This window comes from Vitis vinifera, chromosome 18, assembly GCF_030704535.1.
Source record: "Vitis vinifera cultivar Pinot Noir 40024 chromosome 18, ASM3070453v1".
NCBI lineage: Eukaryota > Viridiplantae > Streptophyta > Magnoliopsida > Vitales > Vitaceae > Vitis > Vitis vinifera.
The window spans coordinates 5,038,992-5,062,196 of NC_081822.1; the positions used below are offsets into that span (position 1 = coordinate 5,038,992).

A 23,205-nucleotide genomic window follows, 5' to 3' on the forward strand; every position below is an offset into this window, starting at 1 on the left:
TTGGAAGGATTGCTATTATTGTACATTTCCCTATGAATCAAGCAATGAAACATATATGATTGCTTTTGATTATTTGTTTTTGATGAGATTCTATGGGACATTGATTTATGATTATGTATATGTTGTGATGTTTGATTATGTAGTCCAAGTGGGAGAATTGTTGGAATTTTTATGTGTGCACTTACATAATCAATTTGATAATATCATAAATCAGTGTTAATTTATTTTTTTGCATTGTGGTCCATAATGGGATTGGACACATATTGTTGCTTGATTTTTTATGGACTCACCCTAATTCACTTGACTGGCCCATTAAGCCAAGTTGTCCAAATAAAGTGTGTAATGTGAAATATATATATGAATTTATATATATATATATATATATATATATATATATATATATATATAGAGAGAGAGAGAGAAAAAAAAAAAAAAAAAAAAAGAGAAAGAGAGATGTGTGTGCATTTTGGAGTGAATCCTCTTTTCTTCTCTTGGAGAGCACTCCCGGCAAACACACACACACTTGCACTTTGGACTGAATTTTGGGAGGCAAGGGAAGAGCTCATTGATCCCTAATTCTAGAACCATCATGCACCCGAAAAGCAGCTTATTAGATATCAGAGGAAGAAGAAATGGCTTCCCATGGCATAAATCAAGGTAACCGGTTGAATTTTTGCTATTAAATGCATGCTTAAATGTTAACATGTGATCCTATAATATTTCAATTCTCTTCAATTGCATTATTTTCAGACTTAAGATAGCTCTAATAAATCATCTAAGAATTAATAAAAGTTATTGAAATAAGTACATATCTTAATCATACTATCTTATTTGTAGATACTGAGTAATGGGCAGTGTAAGAGTGTCGTACATCGAGCTATGTTGGATGACAAAGCAATAAGGATTTTCGTGGTATCTTCACATGGACCACCACTTGACACCATTGTGATTCCCACATCAGAGTTTGTAGACGGTGAAAGCCATCCCCCTGCATTCCATGGAATCAAATATCGATACTGCATTGAGCTTATACATAGCACTCAACTAATGGGTAAATCCTACTTGGATTACGTTCGACTTTGAACTTTGAAATATATGTGTTTTTTTTTTTTTGTTCTCAGAAATGTATGGTCTACGGTCTATTATTAGCTTTGAATCATGCATTGTGATGCCAAAATTTTAGTGTAACCCTGAATTGGTACAGAAATAAAAATCCTTAACAAGCAGTACTAGTAAGATTATTTTGGAAATTGATAACTAAAGTAACACACAGAAAAGTAAAATAAAATAAATTATTTTTTTTTTTAAAAAAAACCTCAGACCGGAAAAGTTAATTTAACCATAGTGGAATAGACAATATTAACTAGAGTTATCTTAGTACTTAGCCACGTTGAGAGTTCATCGACTCATGATAGAAGTTTCAGGTAGTAAAGGCACTTATCAGTTTAATATGTATTGTAAACTTACATCAACCCTTATGTTTTAATTATGCGATTTCTGATTACTATTCAAAAAGTGATATTTGATAGCTTGTAATTAACTCTTTTAAACACTTTTGAGTAGTAGTTATCACCTTTTAACCCAATTAACATATTAAGGACCTTTGCAAGCATTTCTAATCAAATTGTGTAAGTTTTGGTGTTTTTGTTAGTAATTTGATCACCAAAGCAATCCAAGATTGAGGAGAGTTCTTTGGAATCCATGGAAGTCGATCACTCCAAGTTGAAGGAAGATTTTTGCACGGCTGCGAAATCAGCCTTGGGCTGCGAAAATGTTGTCTTTTTGCTGCGAAATTTCGCAACCCTTTTGCACGCATAGCTGCGGTGTTCTCCTGAAGCTTCCCGATATTTGCAACCGACATTTTGAGATATTTTGCTTTAGATATTTGATGTCTAAATCCCCAAACTCTCCTTGTAACCCACCTATCATAGGATTCCTTAGTCTTTAAGTAAGAACAAAGGGTGAATAACCTCTTATATATAGTTTGTAATTTTCTTTACAAAAAAAAAGGGGATCTTGGGAGCTTGTTCTCAAAGATGCATCCTTTGTATAGTTTTGTAAGAAATATATTTTACAGAGCACTTGCTCTGTTTTTCCTTCATATTTTTGTTTTCTCGTTCTTTTTATTTCTAGCCAATCAAACTTTGAGGATTTTTCCTCAAATGATGAGAGGCTAGGCTCTTCGTCTCTTGGAGTGAAGAAAACCGGGTAAGTTTCCACATGCATAAATTGGAAGTTTTGTTGTTTTAGTTTTTAATGAAGAGAAAGTGTAACCCGTTAATGGTTTTTATCTTTTTAGTTAACTTAAAACGTCTTTAAATCACCTGGGCCAACACTTGGTAAGGCAAGTGATCTCTGTCCATTAAGATGCACTAGTTTATCTCTTGCGAGCCTTTAGGAGGTGGTTTGAAGGTAAGATTTTCTAGAATAGCTAACACTTGGTAAGCTTTTGGACTCTAAGGAGACATCCATTAGTTATCTCTTGCGAGCTTTTGACGGGTAATCCAAGGTTAAAGATCACCTTGAATGGTAAATGCTAGGTGAGAGGCATGAGCCATTGCAAGATGCATCAGTGAAAGGGATTTAGTGTTTGAACCCATTAAGGAGAAGCATATGTACCACACCGGTTAGAGAATTAACTATATGTTAATTCTCTAATGCGAGGAAAAGAAACAAGTGACCGAAACTCCCTTTTTGTACAAGGAACCTGAGCCTAGTGATCTGAAACTCCAAGAAACACTTTTCTTTATAATTAAAATCAGTTACTATTATTTTTTGTTAGCTTAAAACCAACCTTTTCAAACATCTTTATGTTTTCTTTTAAGCTAACCTTGAAATGAAAAGGTACCAATTCAGCTTTGAATTAATATCAATTGTGAAGTGAAAACCCATTCCAGTGAACGACCCTAGAGCCACTATGCTATGCTAGCTAAGACTATCTTAGTACATGGTGTAATAGGTTATAAATTTTGTTGATTACTCCCTTCTGAGGACCACAATCAAGGGACACCAGCTGGACACAAATCAAATGGTACCACTGTCAAGGACCATTGAGAGGACATGAATCAACTGAGACACCAATTGGGAACGTATCAATTTCTTTTAGGTATATATTTCCAAATAAAGTGCATACATACATACGTACAAAATTGAAAATAAAATAAAAATTAGAATATTTTTCATATACTTCTTCCTTTTTTACTTTAAAAATAAAAACTTATATACAAAATAAAAAAACTGTTATACAAAAAATTAAATAGAAATTTATCTTTTGCTTTTAAGAATTCTTTTCAAAATTTTTAAATTTTAATCTTAAATTTTAAAAAATATTTCCAAGTACAGAAGGTATACAACTATTAATTTTTTATGAGATTTTTTATATTTTATTATAAGAATTTTTATATTTTTATGGATTCACGTTTTCTATGTGCATTCCCACTCGAAACAAGACTCATTGTTTATTTGTGAAAAAATGATTTTTGAAAAAAAATTGGAATTGTCACTATTTTAATATATTTTTTTTTAAAAAAAAAAGAAAAACAAAATAAGAAAGAAAACTTTATATGACTCATTTGGAAAAGACACGTTTGTAAAGATCAAATGTAGATTCAGGGTTTAGGTTACCTATTGAAAAGATACGGTGAAAAGTCGTAGTGTGGACTTGCATTTTTCACGATATGTTTTTACTCGATTGACGAGACTCGTTTTTTATTAAAGTAAAAAAAAAAACTGATTTTTATGAAAAGTTGGAATCGTCACTTACTTTTATTTATTTTTAAAAGGGAAAACAAGTAAGAACAAAACCCCTAAAAAAACTTCTAAATTTTTTGGAAAAGTTGTCTGTGAAAAACCTGAGTCTGGGTCCGGGGATCAGGTTCCTATAAGGAAGGTACCTCCAAAGATGTAACGCCCCTCTAAGCCCTAACAAGGTCTCTAATAGCTTAGTTGAGGGAAGTATGACAACTAGTCCGTTTATTACGGATACCTAAATGAATTAAGGTGATTTTAAAACTCTATTGTGACTAGCATTGCCAAAGAAGAATAAAATACATGATGCTCTTTGCAATTTCTTTGGAAACATAATTCAAGAGCCAAGCAATTACCATGCTATTGTAGCGGTTCTAGGATTGTCGGACACAGGCCGAAAAGTGCAGCCATTGATGAATCCCACCTTGTTCTTCACCGTCAATGCCATCATCATAGCTCTACTCCAGGTATTGTAATTGCTTCTAGATAAATGGTGTGAAACGAGGATGAACCCGGAATGATCTCCATTGTAGAGATAAAATAGATTGCTAGAATCCTCCATTGGCGATGGGTTTGAGGAACCAACCACAGCGTGGGCATACGACTGGTTGCTTCGAGCCATTAGGTGAAGAAGAAGATGGAAACAAAGGCGAGCAAAAGGAAAAGCTCTGATACCATATTACTGGTTTCAACCAGAAAATAAGAAAGAAAATGAAGATTCATAATAGCATAAAAATTGCTATGTTTTCATTCTCGAATTGTGTAAAAAAACAAAGTACAAAAAAGAGCTATATATATAACAGTTTTGGAACTTTCTCCTAACCAACTATATAGCTTAACATATCTAAAAATGTAAAAAACAAAAACACAAAGGGTAATTTCTTATGTAAGGACCGAGTTATTACAAAGAATACCTTACTATAATAAGAAGCATCGTGGTTTTTTATCTTCATCTTACCAAATGTTCATAAGAGATGACCTTCAACAACGCCTGCTCTTACCAGTACTTTTGTGAATGCTATAATTACTTACAAAAAGGATGATGACTCATGGTCCCAACTTGAGTTATTAGTCACGTTGTAACCGTGAGTGCACGATGACTTACCTAGGAATGGCAACGGGGCGGGTTCGGGACGGATCGCCCATCCCAACCGCGCCCCATTTATTAAAAACAATTCTCATCCCCGTCCCGTTTAAAAAATTAAACGGGGCGGGACGAGTATGAGAATTTTTCATACCCGCCCCGCCCCTTTTAACTTTTTTTTTAAAAAAATTACTTTTAAATTTTTTAATTACATTAAAATAAATATATTTTATAAATAATAAAATTATTATATTTTTTTATAACTTATTTTATTAAAAAAATTTATTATTATCTATATATTAAAAATAGTAAAATAAAATTTTAAATTAAATTAATTTTAGGGACGGGGCGAGGCAAGATGGGGCAATACCCGAACTTGCCCCAGGTTTTTAAAAAAAAAATCTCATACCAGTCTCAAACCCTTTTATTAAAATTAAACCTTATCCCATTAGGAGCGGGGTAAGACGGGTATCCGAAAAAACCCGCTCCATTGCCATCTCTAGACTTACCCTAGGGTGCTCAAAATATGCTTGTCATACTGCATTGGGCCTTGCCCTAGTCCATGTAGGTCCTAACTTTATATTGAGACAACGAGCCGGCCCAATCATTCACCTGGGCTGGCCTGCTTCCCTCCATCCATGTGCCTTCCTTGCTGCCTAATGGGTACTAGTATGAACATTGACAATTCAGATTAAACAAAGACACCATTGGTAGGCGTACTAAAACAGCCGAAGAGAACTTGGCCAGAAATTTCCCTTTTACATTCGTTCTTCATTGATTTGGAAATTTCATACAAAAATCCAATTACGACTCTAATAATAGCCAAAGACAAAAAGTTAAATAGACCTGTTCAATGCCTACCCGCCTTGTCTTAATCAAACTGGATTGTTTTATCAAATTCAGTAAAGCATAAATCGGCATTCTGTATAAATTCTCCCCTTTATACAATTCCCAGTTTAGCCTCCGCCTTTGATTAATTGGTCCAGCTCTACAGCCATACAAAAAAATTGTTTCCCTACTCGTTCCTAAATCATCTCCGCCATGAAAACAAATATCTTTTTTTATTTGATTCGAAAAAAAAAATCTCAAAGAAACTTTAACCATTAAAATCTTTCATCATTCCTGTGGGTCCTACAAGAGCCTGGTTGCCGTTCAAAAGGAAATGAAGAAAGAAAAAGCAAAAAGGGAAAAGTTTCAAAATTTTGAAATTGCAATTTGAAAATTTTAATTATGGAGAGGAGGGAAAACATAGGGAGAACTTTGGTGTATAAGGCATTAAGATCGAAAAAGGTGTCCAGGAAAGAAAAGACATAAAGTATTAATTTTAGTAAAATTTTGAATATCACAGTAGTAATAAAATGATACAAAATGCTAGTCCCTGAAAACCTTAGAAAAAGGACTATGCAAGGAGTTACATAACTGGCTTTGTATTCATTAGGTGTCAATGAAACGGTGAATCCATGTGGCTTCTATGCCGCATTACTAGGCAGTAGCGCATTCTTTCATTTGAAATTTGAAGGATGAATACGTCCAAAAAGAGCCAAGACAAGGAGCTAAAACGTCCTTTCTCTTAGAAAAAAATTAATTTCAATGCACCAAACCCCACTATGTAGTAGCTAACTTTGATTATTATACAGATTAGCGCAAGGTATAAATTAGTATATTCTCCGTAAACAAACTCCCATTTGTATAATGTACAAGAGGCTCCTGCTTTTGCGTGGCATCGCTTTATAATATCCTGGCCCTGAACGTGGCACCAAGTTTACTTACACCCAACCACATGTCTTGACTTTAAGTTAAAAATAATTATTTTTATTATTTTATCGTATTGAATTGCCCAAAAAATCATTCATCTCCTGCCACTCCCTGGTCCAATAATATTATGAGGCCTTGACAAAGAGGAAGAAAAATTTGAAGTTGTCAATAATTTTTTTTTTATTGTGGAGTGGAGGATGAGAGAGGCGTGGAGCTTTGAGCCAAATAACAAATTGACGAAACGAAAAGACGTAAAGGGTAATATTAATATAAATTGAAATTTTGAATGAGCATCAACATTGAAATAGGGAAAGAGGAAAAGTCCTCGGATACCTTAAATTGACACTTTTACATCAATCAATTAATAATGAAATATGGTATAATAGAGAAAGAAGTGATGATGAGACCATTTGGCCCATTTCTAGGTTAGACAACACGGCTAAGGTATATTAGATTACTTAAGTAATTTGGTGTCTCCTCAGAAAACACGAATATTTGCTAACAAAATTAACGGCGCTTTTTTGGTCTTTATCCGAGTCTTCCTTTTCTTTCTCTCTTCATTTTCTGGATGCATGTTGCTCTGTGTATCGAATTTTGATGGGCCGTCCAAGGAAGCTGAAAGATCTGATTGGCTTTCTCAAGGACAAAGCTTCCATAATCAAAGCAAGTCTGTTATCCAAACACAACACCTCTTCTATACACGTAGCCGTCCTTCGTGCCACCACCCATGACCGGGCCGCACCGCCACCGGAGTATCGCATAGCCGCCGTCCTTTCCTTTGGTCATGGCGCCCGTGCTACCGCCTGTGCATGTATCGAAGGTCTCATGGACCGCCTCCACAACACCCGGAATGCGTCTGTGGCCCTCAAGTGCCTCTTCACCATCCACAACATCGTCAGAAGAGGCTCCTTCATCCTCAAGGACCAGCTCTCCTTCTGCCCTTCCTCCGGGGGTCACAACTTTCTCAACCTCTCCGTCTTCCGCGACAGCTCCGATGTTGACTCCTTGGAGTTGTCGTTGTGGGTCAGGTGGTACGCTGGAGTCGTGGAGCAAAACCTGATAGTTTCGAGGGTTTTGGGATACTACCTTTCTTCTACTTCAGGGCCCTCTAAGAATCACAAACGAGAAGACAATATTTCTATGCTGTTGAACTTGGATTTATTGGCACAAACAAATGCTTTGGTGGGCATGGTTGAAGAAATTTGCAGAGTGCCCGATTCATTACATCTTCAAAGAAATGATTTGGTGTATGAGGTGGTGAGATTGGTGGGTGAAGATTATAGGTTGGTTCAATACGAAATATTCCTCCGAGTGAAGGATCTACAAGATAGAATGGGTAGTTTAAATTTGGGGGAGGCGGCTGATTTCTTATGGGGCTTGAAGAGGTTGGAGAACTGCAAAGAGAGGACGGCGGAGCTGTTCGCCAACAGAAAAAAGAACGATGCACTGTGGGAATTGATAAGTGAGACGAAGGAGGGACTTGTGACGATGAAGGAGAGCAGAGAGAAGAGATTGTTGACGATAGGGATGAGAGATGAGCCGAGTGAGTTAAACTCGTTTCAGGGAAGGAATCGTTGGGTCGTTACAGTTCTGCCGGTTCAAAGGTGATGACGAGTTGTTAGGCGTGAACCAATGTCCTTTAACTGTTTCAACAGTTAGATGACGCTGGGCACCGCGTGACTCCATGATTGAGAAAATTACCATGTTTGAGATTGGGTGTTTTTTTCTTCTGGCCCTCCTTTCAATGAGTAATTTAGTAAATAGGATACATACTTTGAATGTTTGTTTTTTTTTTTCTCCCAACCCTTTGCCATCCAAGATTCCATTCCATCACTCAACATGCCCAATAAACTTGACCATTTCAATGCATACGGATACAATTTGAATTTAATTACTTATTTATTATTAAATGGGTTAGGACTTAGACTTAGGATTAGGATTAGGCATATTCAAAAAGTGCGGTTGTAATCAAAGAGGTGGATGACGGGTCTACATGTTGAATATATGGGATAGGGGTGATCATTGAGAAATGTTTCCCTAGATAATGACCCCTTCCGCGCTTTAGCAGTTTCCTGGTTGCAGCAGCCTTAACCAATGGCATCATCGGTTGTGGATGATTTTCCTGACGTGAGAACACTCTATTTAATTTTCTGATACATGGGGTAGGATTAGATAGCGAGACACATTTTTATGTTCAAGACTTGATTTGTATGCATTCCCGAATATGCCAAAGCCATTATGAATGGTACTCTTCTAAGTCTTAACAGGAAAAGTTTGAATTTAACTGCTGCTGAATCAAACTAGCATAGATAGGGACTCTCTGCATCTTTCAGATATACTTGTACCAATCAGTGGAAAGTGTTTACTGGAGTATCAAATAGTCACATTCAGATCTAGGAATGATAGGAAGCGGTAGAACCACATGGACATGGCTCCTAAGATGATAGGTATTCAATAAATTAAAAAGAAAAAAGGCAGGGCTCCTTTGGCGGGGTGGATCATGTTTGATAAAGCTAAAGGCATCATCCCAAAACCCAACAAAATATTTGTCACAGGGGTTATTTCACCAGTTGAAAGCCACACATGTGATGTTAATATTTACAATTTTATTTGTTTGTAACTTTTATTCTTAATAAATTTACAATTTTAAGGATCTCTAATAAGTTTATTTCAAATAAGTTAATTTATAAATTATAATTATATTTAAAATAAATTATAATTTCACTTAAATAAATATAAAAATAAATAAATAAATAACAGGAGATATACAAATGAGTTCACTACTAGTCTACTTATATATTAGTCCTCCCTTAGCCTTTTTTTTTTCCGGTCCAAAGATAGTTATCATTATCCAAGTTTACAAGCCTTTCACATCTTTTTAAAAACCAATTTAGGAATTCATATAAATATTATATTCCATTTATTTGATACAATATTAAATATTTTCCCCTATTATAAAGTTTTTCATTATTAGACATTAACAATTGATAATAATGAAGTTATATAATATCAGACATAAGACTTAAGCGGTGTTTATTTTTTTTTACTTAATTCTAAATAGAATTTTAATGTTTAATAGTGTTAAGTAACTTTGATGTTTAATAGTGTTAAGTATCAAGTTGCTTGTTTTTGAAATATTTTATTTTTATTAAGCATTACAAAATATAAAAAAAAAACAAATTATTGTTTTTTTCATTTTGAAAAAGTCAAATATTTTGATTTTTTCTATTAAACAAAAAATTTATAATAAATTATAAAAAAAAAAGGTAGAAAAACAAAAAAGTTATAGTTTGAAAGTCAATTACTTTTAACAAAAAACTAAAAAAACAAATATAATTACTAATACCCTTAAATTAAATAACCTTATATAATATTAACAAAAACAAGCCCTAACATGATAATAAGGGACCCCGGAGTTATACTATAGTGTAGACCCCTTTTGTGAGGGGCCCCGAGGAGAGAGTTTTGAGCTTTTCTTTGCATTTCTTTTTTGAAATAAAGGGGGCCCCTTTTCTCCCAGGAAAGGGGCTACATGGGCATGGCAGGGCCATGCTAGTGGTGGGGAAACCATACTTGCTGATGCATGAATAGGAAGGTTGGTGATGGCTTGCTAAGGAAGAAAAACAGAGAAGGAAGATAAAAACGGGGGGGAGGTTTTTTTTTTTTTTTTTCTAGAGAGATGACTAGTTACAGAGGAGGAGGCTTGCTGGTTCCAGGGATCTAGGAGGAGAACGGACTGGAGAAGGAGAGCACGGAGGAAGAAAGTTGCTACAAGCGAGCTTGAGGTGGGTCTTTTGCCCCGTTTGATTCATTTTCTTCTCATCTCTTCCTCATTTTGGGTTTGCTTGGCATTGCTTATCAATTTGGGTTAGATTACACGTTGTATTTCATTGATTTTCTGGATCATTTTCTTGTTGTTGATTGTTGATATTGCTGATTATCATAGCACTCTCGCCATGACACCTTCGTCGTTCATCACCACCTCCCTAGCCATGGCCACTTTTACTACTCATCAAACCAGCCCACTACCCATTCCATGAATCCTATGCACCCATCCTACACCCAACAAACCCCATGAATCAACCACCACCTTTCCTCTCTCTACATCCCCTATCAAACCCACATATCTTTATACCCACCCTCCTATCCATCTTTCATGCCTCCATGCTTATCACTTTCTCCTTCCATGCTCATACCTCACTATACCCACAGCCGTATTCACCATCTTGCCCACATTTCCTTTTTCGAAACCTGCTGCTGGCAACCCAACCTTCCAACCTCATGCATACGTGCCCACACCCACACCCACGCCGCATCTCTCTCTCTCTTTCTCTACTTTCCTCTCCTTTCGGTGTCCAAACCTCGACCCTATCGTTATAGACTGAAGCGGATTCGCCATGGAAGTGGTGCCGTCAAGAAGCCCATCCATGTCTCTGCCGCACCAATTGCCAAGTCGTCAAAGTTCCATCGCTGTTTCTGGCGAATTCGAATGAAGAGATCGCTGGGAGGCGGCCGGTTGAGATTCGTGGCAGTGCAGGCAGTGGTGGTGCATTGTTCGACGCGACGAAGGGGGCAGAGAGCATGCGCGATGCGGTGGCGAGGCGGCGCGGAGCGTCGGCAGCTTGGACCATCTTCGAGAGCCCCCGACGATGCCTCCCATCTCCAGTCCCTCCGTCGTCGTCGCCTGGAGTGGAGAAGAACATGTGATTGAATGGCCCAAAGAGAGATGAGAGTGGATTTAGGCTTTAGAGGGTTGGACCCAGTTGAAAGGCCCAAGTTTGTGAAGACATTAGGTGTCTTGGGCTTGCCCATTGATATCTTTGGACTTGGGCTTGAGTTGGGGCACTATGCTCAAGTTTGTGATGGATGTTTGTTTTGGGCTTGCCCATTGATATCTTTGGACTTGGGCTTGAGTTGGGGCACTAGGCCCAAGTTTGTGATGGATGTTTGTATTGGGCTTGCTCATGAAGACTTTGGGCTTGGATTTGAGTTGCAGCCCAGGACCAGTTCGTGTGGATGAAGGGCCCTATGCCAATCCTTCACAAATCCCTTGTTTTAATTTACTTCTTCAAATATTTGCTTAAATCTTATTTTTATAAATAGAATCATTATGATCCCATGCTTGTCTAGTCATTTAAAGTCTAAATCCCTAAAAAATCCCATGCCTCAATTTAATTTTTTAATAGTTCGTTTGAATCTTATTTTCATCAAATAGAATCATTATCTCATACATATATAGTTATTTAAAGTCTAACCCTTTTAAAAATCCCATGTCTTAATTTAACCCCTCCATAAGTCGTTTAAATCTCATTTACGGTAATTAGAATTATTATCATATATTTATCTAGTTATTTAAAGTTTAATCCTTCAAAAATTCCATGTTTTAATTTAATCTTTCAAATCCTAAAAACTCTACACTTCAACTCAATCTTATTTTCATCACTTATAGTTACAATCCCGTATTTATTTAGTTATTTAAAGTCTAATCCTTTGAATATTCCATATTTTAATTCAATCCTAAAAAATCTACAATTCGTTGAAATTTCATTTTTATCAATTAGAATCATCATCCCATATTTATTTAAAGTCCAATCTTTCAAAAATCTCAATTTAACTTTCAACCTTAGAAATTCTATTATTTGCCTAAATGTTATTTTCGTTAACTAGAATTCTTATCCCTTTGTTTTTTTTATTCATTTAAGGTCCAACTTTTCAAAAATTCAATGTCCCAACTTAATTTCAAACCCCTAAAAATTCCACTATTCTTTTTATTCCTTTTAAATGTTATTTTTGTTAATTAGTATTATCACCCTATACGAGTTTACTAATTTAAAATCCAATCCTTCAGAAACCTAATGTCCTAACTTAATTTTCAAACCCCTAAAAATTCCACTATTCCTTTTATTCGGTTTAAATGATTATTTTCGTTAATTAGTATTATCATCCTATATTAGTTTATTTATCCAAAATCCAATCCTTTATAAAGATCTAATGTCATAATTTAATTTTCAATCCTAAAATTTTACTATTTGTCTAAATGTTATTTTCTTTAATTAGAATTAGTATCCCATATTCATTTACTTATTTAAAGTCTAATCCTTCGAAAATCCCCTACCTTAACTTAATTTTTTCAATAATTCGTTTAAGTCTTATTTTCATCAATTAGAATTACCATCCCGTTTTTATCTAGTTATTTAAAGTCTAACCCTTCAAAAATCCGATGTCCCAACTTAATTTTCAACCCTAAAAATTCCACTATTCTTTTTTAATCGTTTAAATGTTATTTTCATTAAGCAAAATTATCATCCTATATTTATTTATTTATTCAAAGTCCAATTCTTTAAAAATCTCAATTTTTCAAAACTTAATTTTTAATCTCACAAATCTCACTATTCACTTTCATCCATCTAAATATCGTTTTTGATTAATTAGTAACATTATTCTATATTTACCTATTTGTTTCTTTTAAAAATCTCAATTTTTCAAAACTTAATTTTTAATCTCACAAATCTCACTATTCACTTTCATCCATCCAAATATCGTTTTTGATTAATTAGTTACATTATTCTATATTTACCTATATTTCTTTTAAAAATCTCAATCTTTTCAAACTTATTTTTTAATCTCACAAATCTCACTATTCACTTTCATCCATCCAAATATCGTTTTTGATTAATTAGTAACGTTATTCTATATTTATTCTATATTTCTTTTTTTAAAAATCTCAATCTTTCAAAACTTTTTTTTTTTTAATCTCACAAATCTCACTATTCACTTTCATCCGTTCCAATATCGTTTTGATCAATTAGTAGCATTATTCCATACTTACCCATTTATTTCTCTTAAAAATCTCAATCATTAAAGTCTAATTCTTCAAAATTCTGATTTCTAAATTTAGGTATCTGAAATTCCAATTGTCCTATCTCCGAACTTAATTTTCAGTTTCCTATGCTCCAATTCCCATATCTATCCCGCTACTTATTATTATCATTATCACTATTATTTTATTCATTATTTCTATAAATCCTGCCTTCGAATGACTTCTAAGATTTCCAATTTTTTATAAATCAACTTTCATAATTTCTACTTCTTAAATAACTTACAATTCTGATCCCTTTCAAAATTTAACTCTCATAATCCCAATTTTCGTAACTTTTTTTTTTCTTAAGATCCCGAACCCTCAAATCATTTTCAAAATTCCAACCTCTTTCAAGTTCGATTTCTAAAATTCACATTCTCACATTCAACCTCTAAGAGTCTGATCTTCAAATAAACTCTAAAACTCCAATTTTCTAGTGATCTTCAAGATTCCAATTTTTCAATTAAATTTCGAAAGCCTAATTTTCTCTCAAATAGTTTTAAATTCTGCCCTAGTTTTCAAACGATCTTCCGCTCCTCTTGATTTCAATAAGCGTGAATGAATTTTTCATAATTTCAGAATAATGGAATCTGTGACATTAAGTCATGCTAAATAAACGGGCTTTGGTGGGGGCCCAACATGGGTGACTTCATGATTGATTGATTAATCGTTTGCTTTGATTATCATACGTAATTGATTTACTCTACTCTTTGACGTACATGTGATTATTCCTAAATTGTACACTAACCCTCTCTATTGATAGCGCTTGGCGGCTCGTTGCCCAGGTATGTACCCATTTTCCTTCAAATCGTTGTCTATGCATGTCTCGACTCTTATGTGTGCACGATTATTCATGATATTCATTGATTTACTCGTCAATTGTCATGTCAGCTTCATTTTATTAGTAGAGACCCGATTTTAGGGACCTAGAGGGATGTTATGGTCTTTTATCGTACCTTCCCGATAAGCAACCTGACCCCCAAGGCCGATCCGGTTTTTCGTAGATCACCTTTTCCAAAATAAGGAGTCACACTTAGGGTTTTCTTTCTTATTTTGTTTACCCTTTTAAAAATAAAACAAAAATAAGTGGCGACTCCAAGTCATTTTCTTAATCAATAAAAATCATTTTTCAAATTAAAATCAAGCTCGCTATCGAGTGGAAATCGCATAAGCCGAAATGCAGGGTCCACATATAGCAATTCAATTTAGTAATTATTATCTTATAATAACCTATGAAACTATATTATAATAGTTCAAATCATGATAATTTTTAATAAGTATATTGCTTTTGACAAATTTAGAAATTGTGAACATATTTTTTATCATCAACATAATTTCCATGTAATATAATTTAAAGACAAATATCATGAATCATAATATGCATGATTTTATCCCACAAAATCATGAAGAAAAAAAATGAATAAATAAACTCATTGTGTATAGGATTAACCGTAGCTGGGGAATACAATTCCTCCACCATCAATACCATCATATCTAGGATTCATCAACTGGACTAGGAGCGGACCACTTTTGTACATCAGCCTTAGCTTTCTCGGCCTGCACCAATATGAACAAGAAAGGTAAGAGTGAGTTTACTTAAGTTTTAAATGGACTGGAACCGGAGCGGTGAGTTCTTATAATTTTACCTCCTTTTCCCAATTGGTTCGCATTGTCATGATGGATAATATCAAGGTCTGAAGAGCAGTCCCGCCAACAATCATCCCACCCCACACGCCCTGGTTTGTCCAATTGGCATGGTCAGTTAGCAGTTAACAACTGTGAACACTTTAAAACAACACTAGGATATGATTTAGAATCCATCTCAAAATGATTTTGAAAGTGCATTGCAATCCCAGACAATGGAGGGAGGAAAGGAGCGTACCGCAACACCTAAGTGCAAAACCCAGCCCATCACAATTCCAAGCGGGAGCCCAATGATGTAATAGCATCCTAAATTTATATATGCGACCCATGCCTGCCATCCCGATCCAACAGCCACCCCTGTAAAAAAGTTGTGGACAGAATATAAATATAAGGATTGAGCCTTGGATTTGAGATGAAAAAAAATAAAAGAATAAAGCCAAATTATAGAGATTGCTTCACCCATTGTTGATTGATGAAACATAAGAAAAATCTGCTAGTTCGTATCCGAAATCTTCCACTACTATTTATAACTTTTCATTCGTATATTCATGTAATAGCGCTGCTACTAGTTTCAGCGTTATAATACTATCTCAAATGTAGCCAGCAGATGGGGACTAGTGTCATACAAACTGGCGGCCCATTGGCAAGGGCTCCAGGCCCTCAATTGTGTATGCTTTATAAAAGAGGAAAATTAGTAGGATCCTTTTTACCTTAATGAGGAAAACAAATTCTTGTCACTGACAGTAATGCTTAGAAGAACAACAAAACCAACAAGAAAACAAATCCCTTCATGCATACTGATATATGAGATCAGACTAGTATTGTCTTTGAACCAGTAAGAACAGTAAACCGCACTACTGAAGAATATAAAGATGTGCTTAAGATTCTTTGGAAAATAGCATCTCAAAAAGAAAAAGCAAGCCTTTATTCTATCATTTCCAAGAAGTGCACAATTATGATCAGTACTTGAAAAAGTGCTTCTGGAAATGAAATCAGATGATTCCAGTTCGAAACAGTTTTGGCCCTGCATTGGTAGAAAGAGTTCATGTAAAATATATCTAGAAGTTCACCTGATAAAACTGGTTGAACGCTGTTGAGGAGAATGGTGATCGCTAGGAGGAAGGAGAGCTTGTCAACTTGTTCAAGCACAGGAGTGCTAGATGTGAATATCATTGCCAACTGATTCTGAAATACAATGATAAGTAGGAAGAACACAAAACCAATCACTGAAGAAGTCGCCACGGACACCTTGGTTGCAAAATTTGCCCCCTTACCATTCCCAGCTCCTAGCTCATTGGCAACCCTTACCCTTCAAAATTCATCACCAAAATAACAAGAAACCATCATTCCATATGAAACTTACACAAGTTGTACTATCAAAATGAGCAGGACATTTGGGATAGTGTTTGAACTCTCCATTTTGGGATCGTCATTAGCTTCATTATATCAAAATGAGTATCAATTATTTAATTATTTTCATCAATTTTATTCGGGGTCCTGAGAAAAAAGAAGTTTAAATAATACCCAAAGGACTGTTTTATGCACACAATGGAGATTTGTACCTTTACTTTTTTCCTACACCAGAACCATCTCATACAAGAGATTATTGGATGGCCGTAAATATCTCATTTCAATCAATCAAAATTCTCAAAAACTGAACTTAAAACTTAGAGAAGCTACATTGACTTGACTCTAATTATGCTAATTAAGTAAGAATAATCAATGCCAACTAATCTCAATCATTTTCTTTTGTTTTTTCCTATTGCACCAAGGAAGCATGATTCATAAGAATCACGACACACATAAAGTGATAATGAAGTTTGAGACGAGTCGATAAACGTCAAATACCCCATATGAAAGTAAAATTAAAGGTGTTTAAGTACTGTTGTAACCGACAGTGATTGAACTAAAAGTTTGAAACTTTGACCCGGAACTGAAGCAACAAATTAAGTTGAAAAACTAACATTACAAAAGGAAGAATGGAACGGGGAGTATCTAAATCAAGGCACCAGTTAACAGGGAGTGGGGGTTTCCAACATTTAAAAATCAGTAATTAAGATTAAATTTCAAAGATGTACTACGAAATTTTCTTCAGTAATTAATACTTTTTCCTAAGTTCCACTTGACAACATAAGGGAATTGGATCCCTCTGAGAATCTCGTAAATGCACCGAAAAAGGTAGAGAAATGAACAAATGCGATTCTTGCCCCACTCCCCACATGCAAGGCGTGAAGCTTATCGTCGTTTTTCTAAATCCATTTCTTTCCAATCGCTGACCTTAGATCTGGTGATTTTTTCCTTTTTCGGATGTTCCTCGTTTCATTGGAACTTACAGGTTACAACACGTGTTATTAAAAATGTCGTCACCAAACACTTTAACGAATGAAGTATTTACTTTTAAAATATTTAAAAGAAATTAACATAATTTTTAGGTCGTAAACATAAATATATGTTGTAGGAAGTAAATTATATCAAATAACAAAGGAAAAAAAAAAAACAGAAAACAAAAAAGCCCAAAGAGGTAATAAGAGAGATAAGGTAAAGATTAATACCCGGTTGCTGCAAAAAAGGCAAGAGGAATCATCATTTCCCACCCATTGATTGTCATGCTGTCAAATTTATTTTCAAAACATTAAGACGGGTGAAAGCAAAATTACAACACGAGGGACAAATTTACAAACGAGTAAATTAGATTACAAAAATACCCACCAGACCGACAAGGCATCCACGGCCACCTCGGCATTCTTCCAGTTCCCAGTCATCAAAATTAGTATCCTGTAATACCAATTCTCCAAGCTGCGCAGGGTACACCAAACCCAGTGTAAATAATCCCAAAAAGAGAAGAAGTGGAAAACCCACACAAACGGAAAGATTGAGGAGAGGAAATGAAATTGAAATAGAAAAGGAGGAGGAGTGCGGATGGGGGTACCATAGCATGACTCCGGAAGCAGTAGAGAGTTTGACGAACTCCCAGAGCCCAGAAAAGGCCTGCATGGAGAAACCGGTCCAAGAAAGTGGGCACCCACCGCACACGGTATACCCCAACATTCCGAAAACCAATATCCACCAGGAGAAGTTGAGAGTAATTGCGGTGCCGATTATACCAAATTCCAGCTTGTAGACGAAGAGCCAGCTAATGAACACGTGAATCACAAACGCCACCAAAGAAACCCAGGCGATGACTCCTGTCTTCAGCTGGCTTTGCAAGAACCTCTGCAACGGGAACTGAAACGCAAAGCTGAAGTGCAACGGAATCAAGCATAAAGCCACCAATCCTGACTGCTCCGCCACATCGTCCGGTTGACCCAGCAACTTCAAAAGCGGGGTGGCGAACACGTAGAATGGTAATAGCAGAAAACAACATAAGAAAAGAACAATCCACGACCTTTGCATGTATATCCCCAACATGTGATACTTCTTTGCTCCAAAGGCTTGCCCGCACAGCGTCTCTAGTGCGCTTGCCATGCCTAACTGATTCACAAAACCCACAACTAATGTTAGATTAAAAGAAACCAGTCAAGGTGTGTTACATTATATACACACATAGAGAGAGAGAGGGGTTGGGAGCAGGCACCAAGAGGCCAAAATTGAAGCCAACGATGACAGTATTGGCTATGGAGATTGAAGCGAGCTCCAGTTCACCCAGGTGGCCGGCGAAGGCTTGAGTGACAACGTTCATGGAGTAAGAAGCGACCCGACTGAAGATGGAGGGACCCACTATGTGCCATAGTTTTTTCGATTCAATCCACACCCTTGATGCAAGCTTTTCTTTCTCCGGATCTACAACCACGCCCTTTGATTCCTGTAGCAACGGCCGATTAAGATCCTCGTCACCGCCGATGCTCCCCATTTCTTTATGATTCTTCACAAGACTAGAGAGAAATAGACAGAGAAAGAGGAGGCGTCCTTCACGAGTGAAAGAGCGGCGTCCAGAGGTTTAGCCTGTGGCTGTGTCACGTCACGTGTTACACACTTACACGTACGTGGTACATTATCTCATGGTCTTCGTCAGCAGATATGTAACTTATAAGGTACATTATTTCAAGGATTTGGCATGAATATTGGGCATCGATACGCCGATTTTATATAAAATGAATTTATAATACCGTATAAAAAATTCTAACATCTTATGTGCATGGTAAGCCATGGAAAAAAATTCAAAATTCTTATATGTAAACTCTTTTCATGAATTACGAATATTCGATACTATTATATTTATATTAATTTCTTAAAAAACTCAAATAATATATATTATTAGACTATATTTCATCTATTGAATATAATATAAAATATAATAAGAAAAAACATAACATATTTTACTTCATATTTGATTAACATAACATAAAATAAGTTATTTCATCACTAATTTATTATATATTCAATCGAATATGAGATAAAATAAATAATAGAATATATAATTTATTATTTTTTATATTATTTATTTTGTAAAATAAATAAATATTATAAATATATTATAAACTAATATTAATATATGCATTATTTTATATAAGTATATATATATATTCTATTTTTATTCATTTTTAAAACTAAAATAAACATGACATAACATGTTTAATTGAATAAGCTATCGTAAGATTTAATATGTATATATATCTTATTTTATCTTATTTCACTAATTCAATGGGGCTTTAATAATTTATTATTTATCAGAGTTCTATGTAAAAAAATACTGCTACTATATTAATTTTTTTTTTAAACATTTCATTTGATATGTTTTATATGTCCATAAATCCCTTGGGTATTTCATAATTTTCTTTTGAATTCATAATTAAAAGGAGTGAAATAGTCTTCAAAATTATAAATTTAATTACCTTCATATATTTTTCTTGTATAAATATATTCTTTTTATAAGAAAAAAAGTCAAACACATTTTTGTTTATAAGAGGCTAAAAAAAATGAATGGGAGTTTCAAATTTTGATTTTCAATTACCATTTGAATTGAATAACTTGGGATAATTGTGATTTAGGGTTGGTTAAAGCAGATGATAGATTTAAAGGCCATATATTTAACATAATTGATAATAAAGATATGAAATATGAAATATAAAAATATTCTTGAACAATATCAGAAAAATGAATGTACATGTGGGTTTCACCCTTCTAATATATTTTTTCTCTATTCCTTTACTTTCTCTTTTCGATCTCCAAGTGTCATATTTACTTCACAGTTTTAATTTGTTTTCTAAAAGTATTTTAACATTTTTCCATTTTGACCATTCGTAAACAAAAAAAAAAAAAAGAACACAATATGCATATTAATAGACTTTTAATTATATTTTAAATTTTTTTATAATTTAATTTAATTTGTATATTTTATTATATAAAATAAAAAATAAAGTTTAAATTATTTAGAAAACAATTTTATTGTTTTCATTTTAAATTGTGTTTTGAAAAATAATTTAAGGTTACATATTAAAATAATTTTTTTTTAATAAAAAATTTACTTTGCCCCTTTAATTTATTTATTTTTATCATTTAAAAAAAAATAAATTATTAGAAAATTAAAATCCAAAAAAAAAAAGAAAGATATGATTCATTGTAGATGATACAACATAATCATATCGTATAAATTTATTTTATAAAAATTTTATGTCTTTTAAGTATTTCTGACATTACAAAAAATTTATAAATATTTATTAATCTTTGAATTAAATTTTACGCATTTTATGGACCTTAGGCGTTTTGTATCCCTTGAAGCACTCCTCACTTGTACTTTTATCATTTTTCAAGGCCTTGTAATTGGTAATTAATTTTATTTTAAGAGGCGACTCCCTAAATATATCCTTTGTATTAGTACTTTTAATTTCAAACCGTTTTTGCCTTTCAAATGTAAAAGTTTGACAAGATTGTGATAAGCATGGTGACAGCTGTGCCTTGCCTTTTTTCCGTAACAAACTTCTATGCTACATAATAAGTCATAAAAGATAAAGATACTTAATGGCAGACGATGTGAAATCAGGTTTCAAACTTCTGGAATTTGATTTTCATGATTTGACCTTGAGGACCCTGACGACCGAGATACGTTTTGCTTTCAATCTTTGCCAGTGAATATTCCAATTAAAGTTTCCACCACATTACCTATGTTTTCCTAAAACACTTTCTTATCGTTTTGAAATTAGTAATTTAGTACATATAAAATGCTATCTACAGTTAGATGTTTTTAAAGCCTTTTTCAAAACAATATTCCAAAACCAAAAAAGGAAATAGAAATCTAAATTTGTAAAATTATATACCCTTCTATAAAAGACGAAATGGATTTGAAATTGAATCAAATGTTTTTAAGACCATCAACCCACAAAATAATAATTAAATATAGAATTTTCTACTTGTTACTTATTATTATTTTTTTATCTATAAAAAATATTTAAAAAAATAAAACTAGAAAGATGGTAATTAATTAGCTAATTATGAAGAAAAATTTGTATTTCCATTTATCGTGTGAGTCCATCACATTCGCGAGTGGGGTTTTGAAAAAGTTGACTGGTGACTTTATGGCAGTCAAAAGAATGTTGAGAAAATTTACTTGGCTCAATTATTTTGCGAGTGGTGGGAACAAGGCGCAAGTGAATGGTTGTGATATTTCCAGAGTGGGGCCGAAAGCAGGGACGTGAGGTCCTTCTCCACGTCCTTTGAAAAGACGTGTCTAAAAAAATTAAATATTATACTAATTATGTTTCAGTATTAAATAATCAACAACTGGAGTTGGGCGGAAGCTGATCACGATTTAATTGCCCGAAGATTGTTTTTGCCGAAAATGGGAGATAATCGAGGGCAATTTAGTATGGGCTAAGTAATCAAGAAGAGCATAAATGACATAAAAGTCTGTTAACTCATCCTCCACTTTGGAATTTGGGGTGGCTCAGTTTCTGGGATTATTTTTAAAAAAAATATTAATTAATCAAAATTTTAAAAATTAGACTATCATTAAAAAAACCCCAGCGGGTTGATTATTAATGATACTTGATACAGCACCTTCGGGTCCGAGTGATGGTGATTGGTGACAACTCCGATTTCGTGGATCTACGGTGGGTGAGGTGAGGTGTTACCCGCTCCTCCTAGCGATTTGACACGTGGAAACTCATGTCAAAGGCTGTTGAGGCTTCCAGGAATTGAGGAAGGGGCCCACTGAAAGCCTGAAACTGGCGTGAGTGCCAGAGATTGTTTATTAGAAAGATTGACGCTTATGATAGAGCCAGAGCTAGTTGAAACTTGAAAGTGCAGCTTTAAAGTGAAGTGGTAAAGCCCTTCACAGGAAGCGGATTAAAATGATGAAAATATGGTTGGGGAGTTGAGCATCGGATAAAATGTCGGCATCTCGAAAGTAAGATCAGACTTCAGAGTAACAAGCCTGCACCCTCGGTCATTGATTTTAGGCCATTCATGCAGAGTGTACAGGGTACGGCAGTCTTAAAATATAATTCCTAAACTATTCTTATGAAAAAAAATAATTTTAAATCTAAATCTTTGTGAAAATTTCTCCTTATCAAATTATTTATTTATTTTTTTGAAGAAAATTATGAGAAACGATTTTTTCTTATTTATTTATTTATTTGTTTATTTTTTTAAGAAATCATCTTTCACTATTTTTATAAAAAACTAAGAAAAAAATCATATTTTTAAAAAACGATTTTTTTTATATATCAAAGCAACAATTTTAAAAGTATATATATATATATATATATATATATATATATTTTTTTTTTTATTTGATAAAAAAATATAATAAATTTAAAATTATTTTTTTATAATGATAATTTAAAAATTATTTTTTAAAATAATCATACTCTTTTAAAAACTGACCCGCTAAGTGGTACAATCTTATCTATAAAATAATAAATTTGGATGGTTGAAAAAAGGAATGGGACAAGGACCAAATTAAGAACGTACAAACAAATGAGTATGGCAAAGGTGTATCCTTATTTTATATGACGTGTAGACATATGACATCGACCATTATTGTCTAAGAGGGCGTACGGCTAATAGCAATCAATCAATGATGGTGGTGACATTGTTGGCTTTTTTGTCCCCCAAATTGGACTTCAAGTTGGCTTCTAACTCTTCCACCAAATCCGACCAGGCTCATACAATCTTCTTA

The 23,205-nt window shown here is 34.1% G+C and overlaps 2 protein-coding genes across 2 annotated transcripts; one reads left to right on the forward strand and one right to left on the reverse strand.

Annotated features, from left to right (window-relative positions):
• The first annotated feature begins 6,835 nt into the window (after window positions 1–6,835).
• LOC100242023 (putative clathrin assembly protein At4g40080) lies at window positions 6,836–8,477 on the forward strand. The gene has a single exon (XM_002283979.4). It carries the CDS (start codon window positions 7,184–7,186, stop codon window positions 8,192–8,194), a length of 1,011 nt encoding a protein of 336 aa, XP_002284015.1. The 5' UTR covers window positions 6,836–7,183; the 3' UTR covers window positions 8,195–8,477.
• A 6,184-nt stretch (window positions 8,478–14,661) lies between these two features.
• Window positions 14,662–19,154, reverse strand: LOC100242048 (protein DETOXIFICATION 27). The gene is made up of 8 exons (XM_002285692.5): window positions 18,664–19,154; window positions 18,019–18,560; window positions 17,799–17,885; window positions 17,642–17,698; window positions 16,160–16,398; window positions 15,328–15,446; window positions 15,092–15,181; window positions 14,662–15,002 (listed from the first exon to the last, which is right to left on the reverse strand). The coding sequence occupies exons 1-8, from the start codon at window positions 18,937–18,939 to the stop codon at window positions 14,940–14,942; spliced, it is 1,473 nt and encodes a 490-aa protein (XP_002285728.2). The 5' UTR covers window positions 18,940–19,154; the 3' UTR covers window positions 14,662–14,939.
• Window positions 19,155–23,205: the final 4,051 nt, after the last annotated feature.

Coding starts and splice junctions, on each gene's coding strand:
- LOC100242023 (XM_002283979.4), top strand. CDS start 7,184: ATGGGCCGTCCAAGGAAGCTGAAAGATCTGATTGGCTTTCTCAAGGAC.
- LOC100242048 (XM_002285692.5), bottom strand. CDS start 18,939: ATGGGGAGCATCGGCGGTGACGAGGATCTTAATCGGCCGTTGCTACAG. Junction 18,561..18,663: donor GCTTCAATTTTGGCCTCTTG/GTGCCTGCTCCC, acceptor TTTGTGAATCAG/TTAGGCATGGCAAGCGCACT. Junction 17,699..17,798: donor GTGGATGCCTTGTCGGTCTG/GTGGGTATTTTT, acceptor TAAATTTGACAG/CATGACAATCAATGGGTGGG.